This window comes from Capra hircus, chromosome 6 (assembly GCF_001704415.2).
Source record: "Capra hircus breed San Clemente chromosome 6, ASM170441v1, whole genome shotgun sequence".
Lineage (NCBI taxonomy): Eukaryota > Metazoa > Chordata > Mammalia > Artiodactyla > Bovidae > Capra > Capra hircus.
This window is the reverse complement of record NC_030813.1, coordinates 103,905,730-103,928,689: the sequence shown is the minus strand read 5'-3', so window position 1 is coordinate 103,928,689 and position 22,960 is coordinate 103,905,730. Positions and strand designations below refer to the sequence as shown.

The 22,960-nt window shown below is 43.7% G+C and overlaps 1 protein-coding gene across 1 annotated transcript in view; it reads right to left on the bottom strand.

The window, feature by feature from the left end:
- Positions 1 to 22,960, bottom strand: part of EVC2 (EvC ciliary complex subunit 2) — a 157,295-nt gene that overhangs the window by 88,759 nt on the left and 45,576 nt on the right. Inside the window, exons 8-9 of the mRNA XM_005681893.3 lie at positions 21,290 to 21,424; positions 18,516 to 18,655 (exon numbers count right to left, since the gene is read on the bottom strand). Coding sequence (XP_005681950.3) covers positions 18,516 to 18,655; positions 21,290 to 21,424 — 275 coding nt within the window. The remainder of the gene's footprint in view (positions 1 to 18,515; positions 18,656 to 21,289; positions 21,425 to 22,960) is intronic.

The window sequence follows — 22,960 nt, the reverse complement described above, 5'->3', positions numbered from 1 at the left end:
CTAGCACCCTATGAGGCAGGCATGGTTATCCCCATTTTACAGATAAGGCAACCAGAGTCACCCAAGAGCTAGTGGCAGAGCTGGGACCCACACCAGGCAGTCGGGTTGCTGAGCTTGAGTTCCTAAGCCCTGGGCTCTACCACCACCCTTCGGTGGTCTCTGCAGGGGAGGGCGCCTCCTCCAGGCAGGCTGGAAACCCCTGGCCTCAAATGGGCCCTCCACCTGCCCGGTGATTCTTTGGGGTTTCTCTAGTAAACCACTTCTTCCTCTGGCAGGACTGCTCCATATTTCCTACAGTCCTCCCCACACTTCCCCTCCCCCGTGTCCTTAGCGGTTATTCCTTGAGAAACTTCAGAAAGGCACGTGCTGTGTTTACACCTCCTACACTTCCCACCACACACCTGCGTGCACCTGCATTTGCTCTGGGTCTTCCTTCCCTGGGTGATGGGTGATATGCCTCTCCAGCGCTTTCAATGGAGCCCTGGTTCCATCTCCTCACACCTCAATGACCTCTTCTCTGCAACTATCCCTGCTTTCTCCTGCACCCTCCTTCTCCCCTCCTTTGTGCTGGACCATCCCCATCAGAATGCTAAGATGCTCTGGCATCAGCCTTAAGCATTCCCTCTCATGGCTCCATGTTCTTCTAAAGCTCCGGCTGCATTTCTCTGCTCCCAGTCATAGCACAGCACCTTGAAGAAGCCATCCATATATCTTGTTGCCATTCTACTCATCCTGTCCTGGCTTCCTACCTCTGCCTCTCCCCCAAAGCTGCTCTGATCATCGATGATATCCCAGTGGCCAAAAGCAAGACACTTGACTGAACTCCAGGCAATACTAGACACGGTCTGTCATCCCATTTATTTTCTGGAAGCCCCCTTCTCTTGACTTTCCTGACCTCCTTGTTCTCCTGGGTTCTTCTTACCTTTCTGACTTCTAAATGCCGGCATTCTTTAGGGGACCATCCTGGTTCCCTCCCCTCCCTGTCCTCCCCATAGGTTCCTCCATCAACCCCCTCTACTTGGCACCTCCATCCAGACTTCCACCTGGTAACAGACCTACACAGCTGACCGCCACTTGACGTTGTCATCTGGGTGTCTCAAAAGCACCTTTCAGTCGCCATGTCCAAAACTAACTTCCGGTCTTTTCCTCAAAATGCAATCCTGTCCTCTTCCTTCATCTTAGGAAATAACATCACAGTCTCCCAGTTGGTCAGACTGAAACTTAGCATCACCTCTGATGGCACTTTCTTCCTCAAGTCTCACTCTCAACCCCTCAGCAGGTCCTGCTGAGTCTCCCTCATTTGCTCCTTGATTCCTTGTGTACATATGAAGCCTGTAAGACGGACATCTGACAGAACATCCCAGGGGGTCTGGTTTGAGGAGACTTGCACCTTCTCCTAATCTTTGCCATCAAGTTAACTGCAGTATGTATATAAAAAACGTATCATATGATTGGCACATAAAAAAACTACTTGATAACAGGCAGATCTTTGGGCTGGCTTTACTGAGCTGCACAGCTACTGTGCTTTATAGAGACTAAAGGTTTGTGACAAGCTGGTGTCGAGTAACTCTATCGGGACCATTTTTCCAACACCGTTTGCTCACTTCCCGTCTCTGTGCTGCATTTCTGGCAATTCTTACAATATGTGAAATGTTTTAATTGTCATACACTTCTTATGGTGATCTGTGATCAGTAATCTGTGACGATACTACTGGAATCAATCCGTAGCACCACTCTAGCGCCCAGACAAGATGGCAAACCCGACCGATAAACACCGTGTGTGTGTTCCATCTGCACCACCGACTGGCTGTTCCATCACCCCTCTCCCTTTCCTCAGGCCTCCATATTCTCTCAGACACAACAAGATGGAAATGAGGCCAAACAATAACCCCACAATGGCCTTGAAGGGTTCAACAGAGAGGAAGTTCTGTCTCTCACTTTAAATCAAAGGCATTTTTTAACAATAAGGTATTTTTAAATCAATGTATAGACGTTGTTTTCTTAGACATAATGCCATTGCACATTTAATAGACAAGAATATAATGAAAACATAACTTTCTTATGCACTGAGAAACCAAAAAAAATTCATGGAACTCACTTTATCTTGATAGCCTGGAACCAAAGCCACAGTAACTCTCTGGTGTGCCTCTACACGTATCTAAAAGCCTCGGTTTTACAAATACACTTTGAACACACACTTAATACAAAACAAAATTTTGAGGCAGTTTACATGGTGATGTTGGTATCACTAAAAGACAGCAATAAGCTTCCATTTAATAAAAGAGGAAATAAACGCAGACCTAGACTTACTTTCTTATTTTTCTCTTCCTCTCTAGAAAAACCTAAGCTCAAGCTTTAAAAAGCTGTTCTGTCAATAGAAGAGTGAATTTGAAAGCACTCAGGCCTGGGACCAAATCCATTACCTCTTATGTGACCTCAGGCAAAACCAATAAACCTTCTGGAACATCAGCTTCTTTTGTTAGAGTTGTGAGAATTAAGAAAGATCAGGGTATATGAGGTGCTTGGCGGTGGTCAGGGCGAGAACAAGAAAGGAGCTAAAACTCTGTGGGCATGCCATGCTTCCAGAAGCTTCCAGGACCGGCCAGTCTGGTCAGTTCCTCCTTCCCACCCCACCCCCTACCCCAACCCCAGCCCACCTGGGGCTGAGCCACCTCCATTATAATAGTCAAGGATCATGATAAAAATCAGAGGAAATATTCCTTCCTCAAACCCTCTCTGTTTGAGGCAGCCTATGAATAAACAATGTAAAAGATAAACAACCAAGCAAACCAAGGAAATGTCCTTTGAGAAAAATAAATCAGCAAAACAGAGCAAAGTTATGGCTCTGATGGGTCTCGGAAATGAGGTGACAATCAAATCACCAGCATGTTTAGAATCCCAGCTAAACCTCACGGAACAATTACAAGTGGGATAAGTGATTTGCTGGAGGAAAAAAAATCTGTTTAGTGGGAAGGTCGTCACAGGTTCCCATACATACTAAGCCCCTGACATTCTGAGTGACATTTTCTTTCTGGGAGATTCTAAGCCTGACATAAGTCAAGATGGAAAGATTAAAAGTAATTGGCAATGCTAGGATTTTGTAAATAATTGCCAGGTCCCAAAATAAGCATCCAACCACAATGCCTGAAACAGAACTGGCATTCAATAAAAATTGCATGTTGGGATGGGGAGGGAGGGCAGAGAGATGGGGGAAGGAAGGGAGGAGAAAACTTAGTTTCCTAGTTAGGACTCTCAGGTCATGCTTGATACAAAGATTAATATTCTTTGGACAAAATAAGATCAGTTCCGAGTGAGAAATTTAAGTCCAGAGCTACTAAGTAATTTACAAGAATAAAATCTTGGTGAACCTCAATTTCCCTATTACATTCACACACCAGTATCAGAAAATTGCAGCAGCTACAACACAAGAGAAGCCTCTACACGTGGACATCACCAGATGGTCAACACCAAAATCAGATTGATTATATTCTTTGCAGCCAAAGATGGAGAAGTTCTATACAGTCAGCAAAAACAAGACCAGGAGCTGACTGTGGCTCAGATCATGAACTCCTTATTGCCAAATTCAGACTTAAATTGAAGAAAGTGGGGAAAACCACTAGACCATTCAGGTATGACCTAAATCAAATCCCTTGTGATTATACAGTGGAAGTGAGAAACAGATTTAAGGGACTAGATCTGATAGATAGAGTGCCTGATGAACTACGGACAGAGGTTCATGACATTGTACAGGAGACAGGGATCAAGACCATCCCCATGGAAAAGAAATGCAAAAAAGCAAAATGGCTGTCTGAGAAGGCCTTACAAATAGCTGTGAAAAGAAGAGAAGCAAAAAGCAAAGGAGAAAAGGAAAGATATAAGCATCTGAATGCGAGTTCCACAGAAGAGCAAGGAGAGATAAGAAAGCCTTCCTCAGAGATCAATGCAAAGAAACAGAGGGAAACAACAGAATGAGAAAGACTAGAGATCTCTTCAGGGAAATTAGAGATACCAAGGGAACATTTCATGCAAAGATGGGCTCAACAAAGGACAGAAATGGTCTGGACCTAACAGAAGCAGAAGATATTAAGAAGAGGTGGCAAGAATACACAGAAGAACTCTACAAAAAAGATCTTCACGACCCAGATAATCACAATGGTGTGATCACTCACCTAGAGCCAGACATCCTGGAATGTGAAGTCAAGTGGGCCTTAGAAATCATCACTACGAACAAAACTAGTGGAGGTGATGGCTTTCCAGTGGAGCTATTTCAAATCCTGAAAGATGATGCTGTGAAAGTGCTACACTCAATATGCCAGCAAATTTGGAAAATTCAGCAGTGGCCACAGGACTGCAAAAGTCAGTTTCCATTCCAATCCCAAAGAAAGGCAATGTCAAAGAATGCTCAGACTACCACACAATTGCACTCATCTTACACGCTAGGAAAGTAATGCTCAAAATTCTCCAAGCCAGGCTTCAGCAATACGTGAACCGTGAACTTCCAGATGTTCAAGCTGGTTTTTGAAAAGGCAGAGGAACAAGAGATCAAATTGCCAACATCTGCTGGATCATGGAAAAAGGAAGATAATTCCAGAAAAACATCTATTTCTGCTTTATTGACTATGTCAAAGCCTTTGACTCTGGATCACAATAAACTGTGGAAAATTCTTCAAGAAACGGGAATACCTGACCACCTGACCTGCCTCTTGAGAAACCTATATGCAGGTCAGGAAGCAACCATACGGTGAAAGTGATTAGTCACGACCCTCTTCCTTAAGATATGGATTGTCTTCTGGCCTTATGACCCCTTACTCCTTGTTTCCTTGGTAACTTGTAAATCTGGTCTTTTGATCTTTATCTTTGCTGAAAAAGCTACCTTGTAAAACAGTATATATACTCACACAAAGTTCAATAAAGCACCCTTGTTCCACTAGAGACTTGGGTCCCGGTGTCCTTCTTTCTCTCTCTATCTGACTAAGTTCTTTGGAGCGTGGAAACCTGCCAAGCTCACTTTCCTGCCCAGGCTTTCAAGACCTCCTCGAGAGGATGCCCTGTGCCTTCATGAGTGGTACAAGCCTTGTTCTAGGGCTTTATTGGTTTTCTGCATAACCCAGGGAATATTAGTCTCTTTCCCTCTTTCACTTTCTTATTGTTGACTCCAGACCACCAGGTTCTGGTCCATTAAAGGACCGCAACACTACTCATTTTCAAGTTTTGGAAGAAAACAGACTTTTAGTTATGAAATACACTAATAATCATCTGCTCCTACCACTTAATATCATTAGTGCTAAGTCGCTTGAGTTGTGCCCAACTCTGTGTGATCCCATGAACTGTAGCCTGCCAGGTTCCTGTGTCCATGGGATTTTCCAGGCAAGAATACTGGAGTGGGTTGCCATGCCCTCCTCCAGGGGATCGTCCCGACCCAGGGATCAAACCTGCGTCTCTTATGTCTGCTGCACTGGCAGGCAGGTTCTTTACCACTAGTGCCATATCATTAGAGATATTTACAAATCTCTCCCAGTAACTGCCCCTTTCTCCCTTTCCACCCTCTCAGACAGTGTGGCAAATTTAAATTTGTCACCCTTGGCATTCTGATTAGGGAATTAAGCTAAAATGAAAGATCACATCTGAATGGCTGCACAACCTTGACACCCAGAAATGGATTAGCAGGCCCGATTCCAGCGGGGTGTGAAGTCAGCCTGGGACTCGTGAAGCTGGCAACCTGGCCTGCACCAAGGCACTCACTCAGCTGGGAAGGAGCCCCCTTTCAAGCAGGAGGAAAGTCCCTCTCTACTTAGAACACTGCCTCAGCCCACACGGTTCTGGGAATTGACACAACAGAGCTCTCCTCTCCAGGCAATGAACAGTCCCTCTAAAGATAGGGAGGCCACACTTTCTGTTTCTGGTTGGATCTTGGATCCATCTCTATGAGCCACCTGTTTCCAGGGAGATAGGATCACTCAGCTGCTCGATTTTGCCTCTGAGTTTGTAACTAAGCAGGACACTATGGGGCTGAGTGACAGTCAGCCAGCAGATTGTGACCCATGTGCCCAGCCGGGAGAAACAGAGTGGGTTTGAAACCTGTCCTCTCATAGACTACCATGTATCCTGGAGCAAGCCCCTTAACCTTAACTTCTCATCTGTAAGGTGGCAAAAAGAGTGTTACCTGCTTCCTAGGGTTCTTATGAGGATTACACATATTTGTAAAGTTCTTAGAACCGTGTCTGGCTACATGTTCAATTACACATACATAGAACACTAGAAAGGCTTCCCAAAGTGGTGCTAGCGGTAAAGAACCACCCACCAATGCAGGAGATGTAAGAGACACGGGTTCGATCCTTTGGTTGGGAAGATCCCCTGGAAGAGGGCATGCCAACCCACTCCAGTATTCTTGCCTGGAAAATCCCATGGACAGAGGAGCCTGGCTTGTTGCAGTCCATGGGGCTGCAAAGAGTCGAACATGACTGAAGCAGCTTAACATACGTGCAGGCAAAACACTCTAAGTTCAATAAATAAAAAGAAATGGATTGTGGTGGAGGACATCAGCATCATGGTGGAGTGAGACATTCCCTTGTGCCTCCCCTTCAATCTATCATCAGTAAAATACCCACAAGGCAACAAAGGTGTCTTCGCCCAACAGGATGTCAGAGAATTCCACACACCTGTACATCTGAAGGTGGACACACAGGAACAGACAGAGGAGGCAGACCCAGGGGAACAGCAGAGTTGATGCCTGTGGTCCTGGTCTCCCCAGCCCTGGCAGATGAGCCCACAGCCCCATACTGCCCTGTAGCACCAGGAAGAGGCAGCACAGACGAGGACAACCTGGCTGCAGCAGTGCCCATGGCTACAGGGAACTGGGCAATGACAACAGACCTGGGACCCTGTCCCTCCAGCCTCTGAGTTACCCATGACTCTGGTCCCCCAGCTCTCTACCCACAGCAGGAGAGCCCATAAACCTTACAACACTGGATGTGCTAGAGGTGCCCATGTGACTCCAGCTCCTTCCCACCTGAACCCTCCCCCATAGTGGCTGAGCCTGCAACTTAGGGGTTCCTAGAGGTGGCAGAAGAGCCCCTCTTCCTGGTAGCAGCACCAGTGATGCTTGCAACAGCAAGGCACCAAGTAACCAGAAGCACAAGGCGTGATGATGACACAGAGCCACACCTCTGACAAGGGCAGTGGAGGACTGCTGTCTATTGCTATTGCTAAATCACTTCAGCTGTGCCTGACTCTGTGCAACCCAATGGACTGTAGCCCACCAGGCTCCTCTGTCCATGAGGATTCTCCAGGTAAGAATAATGGAGTGGGTTGCCATGCCCTCCTCCAGGGGATCTTCCTGACGCAGGGACTGAACCCACGTCTCTTATGTCTGCTGCGTTGGCAGGCGGGTTCTTTACCACTAGTGCCACCTGGGAAGGATGAAAAGTGTTAATTCTTAAGTCTATCTAGAGGCAGCTCAGAATCAATCAAAAAGATGTTTGCTACTTCAAGTGCACTGGCAGAGGAACAACTCACCGAGCACCATGAAGAACCACAAAAAGAAAATGACAGTTCTTCAGAAACCAAACTCAGAGTCACGGAATACTGAGATCTAATGCATTAAGAATTCAAAATAGCTGTCGTGAAGAAACTCAGCACGCTACAAGAAAACTCAGAAAGGCAGTTCAGTGGACCAAGGAACAAAATTAATGAACAGGAGGAATACTTTACCAAACTCAAAAAAAGAACCAGACAGAAGTTCTGGAGCTGAAGAACTCATACGCAAGGTAAATAATGCATTAGAAAACATTGGAAATAGAGCAGCCTACATGGAAGAGAGAATTAGCAAGCCCCAAAATAGACATCTAGAAATGATACCGGTAAGAAGGTGAAAGAGAAACAAGATGTTAAAAAAGAGGGAAATTCTAGGAGAGTTATTCAGCTCATTTGGGAAGGGTAACATTAGCGTGATGAGCATCCCAGGGAAGAGAGGAAGAAAGGAACAGAGAGTTTGCTTAAAGAAATGATAACAGAAAATTCACAAAGCTGGGAAAGGAATTAGATAGACAAGCCTATGAGCTAATTATCTTGAGGTAAAACGACCTTCTCTAAGACACATTACATTAAAATTGTTGAAAGTCAATGACAGGGAAAGAAATTTAAAGCCAGCCAGGGTAAAAAGGACAGAAACCTACAAAGGAACCACTCTTAGGCTATCAGCAGGTTTCTCAGCAGACACTTCACAGGCCAGGAGGGAGCAGAATGACATTCTCGAAACACTGAAAGATAAAAACTGTCATCCAAGAATACTCTACCCAGCCAGGTTATAAGTCAGATATGAAGAAGAAATTAAAGGCTTTCTGAGGCAAACAACAGCTGAGGGAGTTCATCACCACTAGACCTGGCCTACAAGAAGGGTTGAAAGGATCCTTTTGACCAAAAACAAAAAGGCAAAGTAGCCAAAAGCTTGAGTAAGGTGATAAACAGAATGAGAAAATTGTAACTCTTTCCCAGAATAGGTTTTAAAACATTTTATTACAGCTAAAGGTTAAAGGAGGGGGGAAAGCAGAAGAAACAATGATAACTACTTCAGTTTCATAACTCACAACATAAAAAAGGATAATTTGAGAAAACAAAAAAATAAAAGGGGAAGAAAAAGATGGAACCCAGGCAGTGATATTATCAGCATGTGTGTGCTCAGTCATGCCTGACTCTTTACGACCTTGTAGACGGAGAAGGCAGTGGCACCCCACTCCAGTACTCTTGCCTGGAAAATCCCGTGGACGGAGGAGCCTGGTGGGCTGCAGTCCATGGGGTCACCAAGAGTTGGACATGACTGAGCGACTTCCCTTTCACTTTTCACTTTCACGCATTGGAGAAGGAAATGGCAACCCACTCCAGTGTTCTTGCCTGGAGAATCCCAGGGACGGGGAGGCCTGGTGGGCTGCCGTCTATGGGGTCGCACAGAGTCAGACACAACTGAAGTGACTTAGCAGCAGCGGCCGCAGACAGTAGCCCACGAGGCTCCTCTGTCCATGGGATTCTCCAGGCAAGAATACTGGTGTGGGTTGCCATTTCCTTCTCCAGGGGATCTTCCTGACCCAGGGATCGAACCTGTATCTCGTGCACTGCACTACTGCTGAGCCATGGGAATCCCCATCAGGAAAAGACGACTATTTTATCTATGAGAAGTTTTACACAAACATCATGGTAACAACAAAACATAAATCTAGAAGAGAAAGACAAAAAAAAATAAAAAGGAGGACACTGAGAAAACATCAGAGAAAACCATCAAATCAAAATAGCAGACAGAAACACAAGTAGAAAAAAAAAAAAAAAAACAGCGGAGAGATTGAGCAACCAGAAAACAAAGTTGTAGTATTAAGTCTTCATCTATCCATAATAACCTTAAATGTAACTGGGTTGAATTCACCAATCAAAAAGCCTACAGTGGTTGGATGGATTAAAAAACAGGACTCAACTACATGCCGCCTCCAAGCGACCCACATCAGCTCTACAGACGAACACAGGTTCAAAGCGAAGGAACAGAGGATGCTACTGTTAGCAAATGCTGGCCCAAAAGGGTGTGTCAGTTCAGTTCAGTTCAGTCTCAGTCGTGTTCGACTCTTTGTGACCCCATGAATCGCAGAACGCCAGGCCTCTCTGTCCATCACCAACTCCCAGAGTTCACTCAGACTCGCGTTCATCGAGTCCGTGATGCCATCCAGCCATCTCATCCTCTGTCGTCCCCTTCTTCTCTTGCCCCCAATCCCTCCAAGCATCACAGTCTTTTCCAGTGAGTCAACTCTTCTCATGAGGTGGCCAAAGTCCTGGAGTTTCAGCTTTATCATCATTCCTACCAAAGAAATCCCAGGGTTGATCTCCTTCAGAATGGACTGGTTGGATCTCCTTACAGTCCAAGGGACTCTCAAGAGTCTTCTCCGACACCACAGTTCAAACCCATCAATTCTTCGGCGCTCAGCCTTCTTCACAGTCCAACTCTCACATCCATACATGACCACAGGAAAAACCATAGCCTTGACTAGACGGACCTTAGTCGGCAAAGTAACGTCTCTGCTTTTGAATGTGCTATCTAGGTTGGTCATAACTTTTCTTCCAAGGAGTAAGCGTCTTTTAATTTCATGGCTGCAGTCACCATCTGTGGTGATTTTGGAGCCCAAAAAAATAAAGTCTGACACTGTTTTCACTGTGTCCCCATCTATTTCCCATGGAGTGATGGGACCGGATGCCATGATCTTCGTTTTCTGAATGTTGAGCTTTAAGCCAACTTTTTCACTCTCCTCTTTCACTTTCATCAAGAGGCTTTTTAGTTCCTCTTCACTTTCTGCCATAAGGATGGTGTCATCTGCATATCTGAGGTTATTGATATTTCTCCCGGCAATCTTGATCCAAGCTTGTGTTTCTTCCAGCCCAACGTTTCTCATGATGTACTCTGCATGTAAGTTAAATAAGCAGGGTGACAATATACAGCCTTGACATACTCCTTTTCCTATTTGGAACCAGTCTGTTGTTCCATGTCCAGTTCTAACTGTTGCTTCCTGGCCTGCATACAGATTTGCCATACTCATATCAAGCAGAACAGACTTGAAGACAAAAATGGATAGCATATTATTATGAGGGTGAAAATTTATCAAGAAGATATAAAAGTTATTAATGTATTTGCACCTAACATAGGAGCACCAACATATATAAAACAATTATTAACAGACTTAAAGGGAGAAATGGGGGCTTCCCTCATGGCTCAGTGGTAAAGAACCCACCCACCAATGTAGGAAACATGGGTTACATCTCTGGGTCAACAAGATGTCTTGGAGGAGGAAATGGCAACCCATCCCAGTTCTTTCCAGGAAAAATTACATGGACTTGCAGGCTATAGCCCATGGGGTCACAAAGAGTAGAACATGACTAAGTGACTGAGCAGACACACACCCACAAAGGGAGAAATTATTTCACATGGTGTTGGAAGTCCTAGCCAGAATAATGAGGCAAGAAAAAAACTAAAGGATACAAATTGGAAAGAAAGAAGTAAAACTGTCACTATTTGCAGATGATATGACTTTATATATACAAAATCCTAAAGACTCCACCAAAAAACTGAAAGAAATAATAAACAAACACATAAAGTTGCAGGGTACAAAATTAACACCAAAAAAATCTGTTGCATTTCTATATGTTAACAATGAGCTACCAGAAAGAGACATGAAGAAGTAAATCCATTTACAATTACAACACAAAATATAAAATAACTCAGAATAAATTTAACCAAAGCGGTGAAAAGACATGCACAGTGAAAAGTACAAAGCGCTGTTGAAAGAAACTGAAGAAGGCTCAAATAAATGGAAAGATATTCCATGCTAGTGGATTGAAAGGATGACCTTGTTAAAATATCCATATTACCTAAAGTAATCTACAGATTCAATGAAATCCCTATCAAAACCTCAAGGAAATTTTTCACAGAAATAGAGCAAAAATTCTAAAATTTATATGAAATCATGAAGACTGAACAGTCAAAGCAATCCTGAGGAAAAAATAAAAATAAAGTTGCAGGTATCACAACCCCTGATTTCAGACTATGTTACAAAGCTACAGTAATCAAAACAGCATAGTACTGGCACAAAAACACAGATCAATGGGACAGAACTGAGAGCCCAGAAATAACTGCATGCACATATGGACAATTAATTTACAACACAGCAGCAAAGAACATACAACGGATAAAGGATAGTCTCTTCAATAAATGACGTTGGGAAAGCTCAACAGGCACATGCAAATGAAATGAAACTAGGCCACTACCTCACATCATGCTCCAAAATCAACTCAAAATGGACTGAAGACTAAAAGGTAAAACCTGAAACTATAAACTTCCTAGTGGAAAACAAAGGCAGTTCATTCTTGGTCATGGGTCTTGGCAACATCTGCCCAGGTATGTCTCTTCAGGCAAAAGAATCAAAAACAAAAATAAACAACTGGGACTACAGCAAACTAAAAAGATTCTGCACAGCAAAGAAAACTATCAACAAAATTAACAAACTATTCAATGGGAGAAGATATTTGCACAAGGGTCCACTTTCACCGCTACTATTCAACATAGTTCTGGAAGTTTTGGCCACAGCAATTAGAGCAGAAAAAGAAATAAAAGGAATCCAAATTGGAAAAGAACAAGTAAAACTCTCACTGTTTGCAGATGACATGATCCTCTACATGGAAAACCCTAAAGACTCCACCAGAAAATTACTAGAGCTAATCAATGAATATAGTAAAGTTGCAGGATATAAAATCAACACACAGAAATCCCTTGCATTCCTATACACGAATAATGAGAAAGTAGAAAAAGAAATGAAGGAAACAATTCCATTCACCATTGCAACGAAAAGAATAAAATACTTAGGAATATATCTACCTAAAGAAACTAAAGACCTATATATAGAAAACTATAAAACACTGATGAAAGAAATCAAAGAGGACACTAATAGATGGAGAAACATACCATGTTCATGGATCGGAAGAATCAATATAGTGAAAATGAGTATACTACCCAAAGCAATTTACAAATTCAATGCAATCCCTATCAAGCTACCAGCAACATTTTTCACAGAACTAGAACAAATAATTTCAAGATTTGTATGGAAATACAAAAAACCTCGAATAGCCAAAGCAATCTTGAGAAAGAAGAATGGAACTGGAGGAATCAACTTGCCTGACTTCAGGCTCTACTACAAAGCCACAGTCATCAAGACAGTATGGTACTGGCACAAAGACAGACATATAGATCAATGGAACAAAATAGAAAGCCCAGAGATAAATCCACACACATATGGACACCTTATCTTTGACAAAGGAGGCAAGAATATACAATGGAGTAAAGACAATCTCTTTAACAAGTGGTGCTGGGAAAACTGGTCAACCACTTGTAAAAGAATGAAACTAGATCACTTTCTAACACCGCACACAAAAATAAACTCAAAATGGATTAAAGATCTAAATGTAAGACCAGAAACTATAAAACTCCTAGAGGAGAACATAGGCAAAACACTCTCAGACATAAATCACAGCAGGATCCTCTATGATCCACCTCCCAGAATTCTGGAAATAAAAGCAAAAATAAACAAATGGGATCTAATTAAAATTAAAAGCTTCTGCACAACAAAGGAAAATATAAGCAAGGTGAAAAGACAGCCTTCTGAATGGGAGAAAATAATAGCAAATGAAGCAACTGACAAACAACTAATCTCAAAAATATACAACCAAATTCTGCAGCTCAATTCCAGAAAAATAAATGACCCAATCAAAAAATGGGCCAAAGAACTAAATAGACATTTCTCCAAAGAAGACATACGGATGGCTAACAAACACATGAAAAGATGCTCAACATCACTCATTATTAGAGAAATGCAAATCAAAACCACAATGAGGTACCACTTCACACCAGTCAGAATGGCTGTGATCCAAAAATCTGCAAGCAATAAATGCTGGAGAGGGTGTGGAGAAAAGGGAACCCTCCTACACTGTTGGTGGGAATGCAAACTAGTACAGCCACTATGGAGAACAGTGTGGAGATTCCTTAAAAAATTGCAAATAGAACTACCTTATGACCCAGCAATCCCACTGCTGGGCATACACACCGAGGAAACCAGAACTGAAAGAGACACATGTACCCCAATGTTCATCGCAGCACTGTTTATAATAGCTAGGACATGGAAACAACCTAGATGTCCATCAGCAGATGAATGGATAAGAAAGCTGTGGTACATATACACAATGGAGTATTACTCAGCCGTAAAAAAGAATTCATTTGAATCAGTTCTGATGAGATGGATGAAACTGGAGCCGATTATACAGAGTGAAGTAAGCCAGAAAGAAAAACACCAATACAGTATACTAACACATATATATGGAATTTAGGAAGATGGCAATGACGACCCTGTATGCAAGACAGGGAAAGAGACACAGATGTGTATAATGGACTTTTGGACTCAGAGGGAGGGAGAGGGTGGGATGATATGGGAGAATGACATTCTAACATGTATACTATCATGTAAGAATTGAATCGCCAGTCTATGTCTGATGCAGGATACAGCATGCTTGGAGCTGGTGCATGGGGATGACCCAGAGAGATGTTATGGGGAGGGAGGTGGGAGGGGGGTTCATGTTTGGGAACGCATGTAAGAATTAAAGATTTTAAAATTTTAAAAATAAATTAAAAAAAATAAAATAAAATCTATAGCAAAAAAAAATTAAAATTAAAATTAAAAAAAAAGATATTTGCAAGCAATTATATCTAATAAGCAGTAATATCCAAAACATATAAAGAACTGATACAACTCAACAACAACAAGACTACCCACTAAAACATGGGTGGAACTGAATAGACATTTTTCAAAGAAGATACACAGACGGCTAACAGGCATGTGAAAACAATAGCATGAATTATTAGGGAAACACAAATTAAAACCACAGTAAGATACCACCTTGCACCTGTTAGAACGACTATTATCCAGTGAGTGTTGGTGGGAATGTTGGTTGGATAGCATCATCAGCTCAATGGACATGAGTTTGAGCAAACTCCTGGAGATAGTGAAGGACGAGGAAACTGGGTGTGCTGAAGTCCATGGGGTCACAAAGAGTCAGACATGGCTGAGAAACTAAACAGCAATGGCCATTATGGAAAAGAGTCTGGAGATTCCCCCAAAAACTGAGAACAGAACCACCATATGATCCAGTTATCCCACTCTGGGGTATTTACCAAATAACATGAAACCATTAACTTGAAAAGATACATGCACTCCCACGCTTACTGCATCATTACCCACAACTGCCAAGTTATGGAAGCAACCTAAATGCCCACGAACAGACGGATGGATAATGGATGACAGATGAATGGCCCTGAACAGATGAATGGATAATGGATGACAGATGAATGGCCCTGAACAGATGAATGGATAATGGATGACAGATGAATGGCCCTGAACAGATGAATGGATAATGAATGTCCATCAATGGATGAATGGATAATGGAATACTACTCAGCCATAAAAGAGATGAAATCTTTCCATTTGCAACAACACAGACGGATCTTGAGGGTATTATATAAGTGAAATAAGTCAGACGGAGAAGGAAAATACCATATGATTTCACTCATCTGTGGAATATAGAAAACAAACGAAAACACAAAACACATGAACAAAATCAAACAAAAACTAACTCGTAGATACAGAGAACAGAATCGTGGTTACTAGAGAGGAAGCTGCTGGGGGAAGATGAAATGGATAAAGCAGATCAACTCTACGGTGATGGATAGAAACTAAAATTTTGGTGGTGAGCATGCTGTAGATACTCACATAGATACTCTACTTCTCTGTATATATATATATATACACACACATATAAATAATAAATATATATGTATATCCATTCAGTTCAGTTTAGTCGCTCAGTCGTGTCCGACTCTTTGCGACCCCATGAATCGCAGCACGCCAGGCCTCCCTGTCCATCACCAACTCCCGGAGTTCACTCAAACTCATGTCCATTGAGTCGGTGATGCTATCCAGCCATCTCATCCTCTGTTGTCCCCTTCTCCTCCTGCCCCCAATCCCTCCCAGCATCAGAGTCTTTTCAAATGAATCCACTCTTCGCATGACGTGGCCAGAGTACCGGAGTTTCAGCTTTAGCATTACTCCTTCCAAAGAAATCCCAGGGCTGATCTCCTTTAGAATGGACTGGATGGATCTCCTTGCAATCCAAGGGACTCTCAAGAGTCTTCTCCAACACCACAGTTCAAAAGCATCAATTCTTCAGCGCTCAGCTTTCTTCACAGCCCAACTCTCACATCCATACATGACCACAGGAAAAACCATAGCCTCAACTAGACGGACCTTTGTTGGCAAAGTAATGTCTCTGCTTTTGAATATGCTATCTAGGTTGGTCATAACTTTTCTTCCAAGGAGTAAGCGTCTTTTAATTTCATGGCTGCAGTCACCATCTGCAGTTATTTGGGAGTCCCCCAAAATAAAGACTGAAACTTTTTCCACTGTTTCCCCATCTAGTTGCCATGAAATGATGGGACCAGATGCCATGATCTTCGTTTTCTGAATGTTGAGCTTTAAGCCAACTTTTTCCCTCTCCACTTTCACTTTCATCAAGAGGCTTTTTAGTTCCTCTTCCCTTTCTGCCATCAGGGTGGTGTCATCTGCATATCTGAGGTAATTGATATCTCTCCCGGCAATCTTGATTGCAGCTTGTGCTTCTTCCAGCCCAGCGTTTCTCATGATGTACTCTGCATAGAAGTTAAATAAGCAGGGTGACAGTATACAGCCTTGATGTACTCCTTTTCCTATTTGGAACCAGTCTGTTGTTCCATGTCCATTTCCAACTGTTGCCTCCTGACCTGCATATATAGGTTTCTCAAGAGGCAGGTCAGGTGGTCTGATATTCCCATCTCTTGAAAAATTTTCCACAGTTTATTGTGATCCACACAGTCAAAGGCTTTGGCATAGTCAATAAAGCAGAAACATGTTTTTTTGGAATTCTCTTGCTTTTTCCATGATCCAGCAGATGTTGGCAATTTGATCTCTGGTTCCTCTGCCTTTTCTAAAACAGCTTGAACATCTGGAAGTTCACGGTTCACGTATTGCTGAAGCCTGGCTTGGAGAATTTTGAGCATTACTTTACTAGCGTGTGAGATGAGTGCAATTGTGTGGTAATCTGAGCATTCTTTAGCATTGCCTTTTTTGTGATTGGAATGAAAACTGACCTTTTCCAGTCCTGTGGCCACTGCTGAGTTTTCCAAATTTGCTGGCATATTGAGTGTAGCACTTTCACAGCATCGTCTTCCAGGATTTGAAATAGCTCAACTGGAATTCCATCACCTCCACTAGCTTTGTTCATAATGATGCTTTCTAAGGCCCACTTGACTTCACATTCCAGGATGTCTGGCTCTAGGTGAAGGATCATACCATTGTGATTATCTTGGTCGTGAAGATCTTTTCTGTACAGTTCTTCTGTGTATTCTCGCCACCTCTTCTTAATATTTTCTGCTTCTGTTAGGTCCAGACCATTTCTGTCCTTTGTTGAGCCCATCTTTGCATGAAATGTTCCCTTGGTATCTCTGATTTCCTTGAAGAGATCTCTAGTCTTTCTCATTCTGTTGTTTTCCTCCATTTATATATACATATATAAAATATTAAATATTTACATAAATATACTGTACTTCTGTATATATACAGAGGTAGAAATATAATGTGGTACACATGAAACTTAAAAATGTTATAAACTAAAGTTTACTCAATAAGTAAAAAAATAAAAATAAAAATACTTAGATCTTGGTCCTTAAAGGTTAATAAATCACTAAATAGACAAAAAGAAAAGAACTGAACCCAGTTTAGCCAACAGTCATATCACCTGGTCTGGATTCTCTCTCAATATGTCACTTCCTTTCCTTCACTACACTACTCAAGACGCCAATCTACACATCAGGCATACTGAGTTACTGACACTTCACCAAACATATAATTTGCTCATTTCCTGTCTTGACATCTGCCCTGTCTTTCCTCTGCCTGAAAAGCCTTTCTTCTCTTAACCTACTTGAAAATCTTCAAGAATTAGTTAAAATATCTCTTCCTCTAGGAAGCATTTCTATGACCTGCTCAGAGGTAATTACCTTTTCTTTTGTGCTCAGCGAGCCCCAATTTTAGCATGGTACTCATCAAATTTTCATGATCCCTTCAATTTCTGTATTTGTCTTCCCACTAGGTCAGACTGCCTCACAGCTCATACTATGTTCTGTCTTTTTTCTTAACTACCAAGCATAGTCTTCAGGGCATGGCAGTTGTTTGATTATGACTCAGTTAAGTTCAGCTCAGTTCAGTCGCTCAGTCAGGTCAGACTCTTTGCGAGCCCATGGATTGCAGCACGCCAGGCTTCCCTGTCCATCACCAACTCCCAGAGCTTACTCAAACTCATGTACATTGAGTCAGTGATGGTATCCAACCATCTCATCCTTTGTCGTCCCCTTCTCCTCCTGCCTTCAATCTTTCCCAGCATCGGGGTCTTTTCCAATGAGTCAGTTCTTCACATCAGATGGCCAAAGTATTGGAGTTTCAGCTTCAGCATCAGTCCTTCTAATGAATATTCAGGACTGATTTCCTTTAGGATGGACGGTTGAACCTCCTTGCAGTCCAAGGGACTCTCAAGAGTCTTCTCCAACACCACAGTTCAAAAGCATCAATTCGTAGGTGCTCAGCTTTCTTTATAGTCAAACTCTCACATTCAAACATAACTACTGCAAAAACCATAGCTTTGACTATATGGACCTTTGTTGGCAAGGTAATGTTTCTTCTTTTTAATATGCTGTCTAGATTGGTCATAACTTTTCTTCCAAAGATTATGACTACTGAGTGACAAATGAATGATAAGAGGACGAATTAATGAATGAAATACACTCAGTGTTTGCTCTCACACTGCTGTAGATAGAACATTCATGATATCCGTGGAAATATAATGTGACTCAGAATACTTACTCTTCTAAGGCTTGAAGCATGCTCCCGGTGTCCTCAGAAGACAGAATGTCTATCATTTGGTCATTGAGAGCGAGATCTTCATTCACACCATCAGCTGAGGTGAACTGGGAGTGCTCCAGCTTGTTTTCGTGATGTTGAACCTTCAAGAGAATTTCAGGAACAACAATTGAGTGGGCCTTCCTGTGACTGTCACATGCTGGAAAAGTCATGGGGGAATGTGGGGATCTGTAATCAGAGCACCTAGTTGGCCTCACCACTGGTGGTGAGCAGACAAGACTCAGGCAGAACATTGCACTTTCCTGGGCCTCATTTTCTCATCAAAGAAATGGGATCATAATTCCAGTAGCCCTGCACAGACTTGTTGTGTGGATAAAACAAAGCAGGGGATAGAAAGAGCTTTATAACAATAAAGATCTAATACAAATATTTCACCATCACCATCATCATCATTGTTCCCCCATCCTCATCATCACCACCAACACCATCATATATCACCATCACCACCATCATTGCCACCAACATCATCATATTATCACCATCACCATCACCATCATCATGGTGCAGAAGAATATTAAGAGATGGCAGATGGACTTCAACATCATGGATCTGGTTGGTTTCTAATCAGAATATAGAGTTGTCAGATGGAAGTGACATCAGAGATAATTAAGCTCAATCCTTCGATTGGATAGATGATGTATCTGTGTTGCTCTCTGACATTACTAATGCCACAAAAATGCATAATAATTATACTAACATTTAAGAATTTCTGTCTCTGTGCCTTGTATGAGTTATATCATGAAAATGTTATACAAAATGTGTTGACGTCCCCACTTTACATACATGGAAAACGCAGCTCAGAGAGATGAAAATGACATTATTAGAGTTCACACAGTTCATAAAGAGCCTGCATGGTATTTGACCTGAAGTCTACCTAACTCTAAAGGCTACCTTCTGCTTTATAACGCATTTTCTCCTTGGTCACCACCACAAAGAAAAAAAAATTTTTTTAATGTGGAAAGATTTCATATTGTGATGTTGGAAAAAAAAAATACTACTAGAGTCTTCAGATCTTAAATCAAATTCACACTTTGCTTTCCTCCCCTGGTTGTAACAATCAGCCTTTAATCTCCGAGAAATGAATTCTGCTCCTTCATCGAAAGAGCAGGGAGAGTCTTGCTCATCTGTGATTGATAACAGCTTTGGGAGAGTAAGTAGAATGTCTCATTAGATGGGCCATTTTTCTTTTCGTCCCTTCTGCCTGTCAAGGAGATTGTGGGTTGACCTCACTTTGAAATGACAAGTCTCTCCTCCAGGAAGTAGAGACAAAAAGAACAACAGGTCAGGACTACCAGCCTCCAGAGGCAGGGTGTGTCCCTGGAAGCCAGGTCTCAGCCTATACTTGGCCACCTGAGGGCTGTTTAGCTTTACTGGACTCAGTTTCCTCACTACATGGAGAAGGAAAAAGATGACAAATGTTCCTTTCAAGTTGCTGGACCTCTGGGTGACAGTCACCCAGCATCCATGGTCCTGCAGAAATGAACCTCAGGGTGCTCACTCCCAGCAGTGACTTCTCATCCGAGGACAGCAACCTGTTTCCCTGCCTCCGTCTGTCCATCCTCTGATTGGCCGCAGGGTGATGGTGGAGTCTCATTCCTTCACATGTCCACTAAGTGCCAAGTGCCAGGCTCCTTGCCAGGCAATGGGGATTACAGCAGCCAGCATCAGTCCTCCAACCATGACCCCTGCCCTTGCTCTTCCATGCCTTTGAGCCCAAGATCTACCAGCCAAGACCTACATTTCTTTCCCTGAAGGCTCCTTCTGGCCTTCAGAGTCCATGTCAGGGAAATAGGGCCTTTGTCCTGGCCCTCTCCCCACCCCTGTCCTCAACCAGCAGCATTTCATAACTCAATACCCATTCTCTTTCTCCCTTCAGGCAGGATGACTCTGAGGCTGGTTCTACACTGTCTCGAGTTCCCAGGTGGGATGACGAAGCGCCTGGTACCCCCAGTGGTAGCTTGACTGGCTGCCTTCCTTCCCACCTCACTCCCCCATCCCCTACATTTATTTCCTGGGGTCAGTTTCCATATAAACTATTTGCATTTGGATCCTGATCTCAGGGTGTGCTTCTGTGGGAACACAGACCAAGACAGGAACACAGAGAGTGAGGAGTTAACAGATGAGGATAAACGATGGGGAGGGGTATGGTCTAGAAGCCAGGGCAGGAACCCAGAGGGAGGGCCCCTGACTAGGCCAGGAAGTGGCCAAGTGACGACATCCAAGGAGAGGCAAGGCCAGAGATGAGTCTTACAGGACGTGTCAGAGTCCTGCTCATGGAAGAGCAGAGGGAGGATTAGAGAAGCATTCTCTCTGAGTGTGGAGAGCTCAGCAGTCATCGTCTAGAGCAGGATGTTGGGGTGTGAAGCTGGACCACAGAGGGCTCTCTTTATAAGCCATGCTAAGTCATCTGGGCTTCATCCGGAGGACGAAGGGCAGACCAGGACCTGAATCAGGGTGTGGCATGAATGCACAGTAGGCCACACAGGCAGGCCAGAATTAGGGGTTCCTATCCTGGCCATCTGGTTAGAATCATCCAGGGATGATGGGGATGCCTCCTGGCAAAGCAGTCCGAGTCTCTGCAGGAGGGCCTAGCTGTGAGCATGCATCACAGTTCCCCAGGGGTCCTGACATACATCCAGAGTTGAGGGATAAACTTGAACCTCACATCTACCACCAACCAACTGCCCTCCAGGAAGAAGATGTGCGTGGATTCCCACCTGATGTCTGCTAAGCAAGCTTCCCTTCACACACTGGTATCGAACCATGAAGAAAAGCACAGCCCAGGTCAGCACCAGGGAGAGGATGAAGGCCACGCAGAACCCTGCTGCGTGGAGGCCGTGGTTTGGCAGAACCTGTGGGGATAAGAGAGAGAAATAGATCTGTTCGTGGTCACACTTCACATCTTTCAAGGCAAGTTACAACTGAGTTAGAGAAGAACAAGAACAGAGTCAGTGAGACCAGCCTGGGTTTGGATGGAGCTTTGCCTCCTATTAGCTGGTTGCCTTGGGACCACTGGCGAACCTCTTTGGGCCCAAGCACTTCAAGGAGCTGAGCATGGAGGCTTGCACATCACAGGACCAACCACCTCAAGGCTGGCACATCACAGGCACTCAGGAATGTTAAATTCCCCAATCAAATATGTAACAATCCTAAGGCAGCAGGAAGGAACCATGACACGCTTTCAGTCGGGCAGAATTTCGCACAGGCCAGAGGAAGAATCCATAGTGCCCTCAACTTCCCTCAAGGCTGTCCACTCCCCTGGCCCTGGGACGACTACCCATTAGGGGTGGAGCCCACTTTGGACATCGGGGTCACTCTGGAGGATGCACATGGCAGGGGCAGCATCACACAGCAGAAGGCAGCCCAATAAAGGACCATCCAGGGTGGGCTGCAGAGCTCACGCGAGCTTCATTCAATGTGCCAAGCATACTCTCTCCTGGACGGTTTCCTCCAGGCTCCACTCTGTGACATCCTGGGACTAATGTGGATCCACCAATGGGCCAGGAGTGGCCAGCACCAAGTAACAACTGTGAGAAGCAGTAAGTTCTAGACTCCCCCCACCTTCCACCCCTCCCTCCACCATCTCTTTGGGATCCAGAACGTGATACAAGACAACAGCAGCTGCCATCTTCCCAAGTACTCAGCATGGGGCAGGCCTAGGGCCAAGGTCACGCTCTCACATCAGGAATCACGTCAGAATCACCTGCAGGGTCTGTGTTCCACCCTCAGGGATTCTGCGTCACCAGACCTTGGGCAGCAACCGAAAAGAAGCATTTCTAGCAAGTTCCCAGGGGTTGCTGCCGTCCTTCTTGACCAGGGGCCACTCTCTGAGACCCCCTGGGCTAAAGGTTTCACAAGAACTAACTCCTTGAATCCTCCCAAAGACACTTTGAGTAAAATGAGGACAGCTCTGGCTTTCAAATCCTACAGACCTGAATTGGAATGCCTCCTCTATCAAAAGAGCTGGAAGGTGACAATATTTGGGGGCTAGGGACTTGACCTCTGAGAACCTCAGTTCTCTTATCTATAACGTGGGGATAAAAACATTACTTCCCACAGCAGCGAGAGTAAATCAAATAAAAACACAGAGGAGTTGCATGCAAAGTTTGACTCATATTTAATTGACAAATATGTATTGGGTGTCCACTGGGTACCAGGCTACATGCTAGAAGCTAATAAGATGGAGATGTGTTCTCCCTTGTGTGATTATGCTCTTCCTGTGGGCACTGGCCAGGGCTGACCCAGACTACATGCTTCTCACAGACAAGGGCCTGGAGCAGCACAGCAGCTGAAGCTTGGGCTCTAGACTCAGACCACTGGGCGTGGGGCCCAGCTCTGCTACCTCGTGCCCATGTGGCATTGAGGAAATCACTTCATCTCTCTCTCTC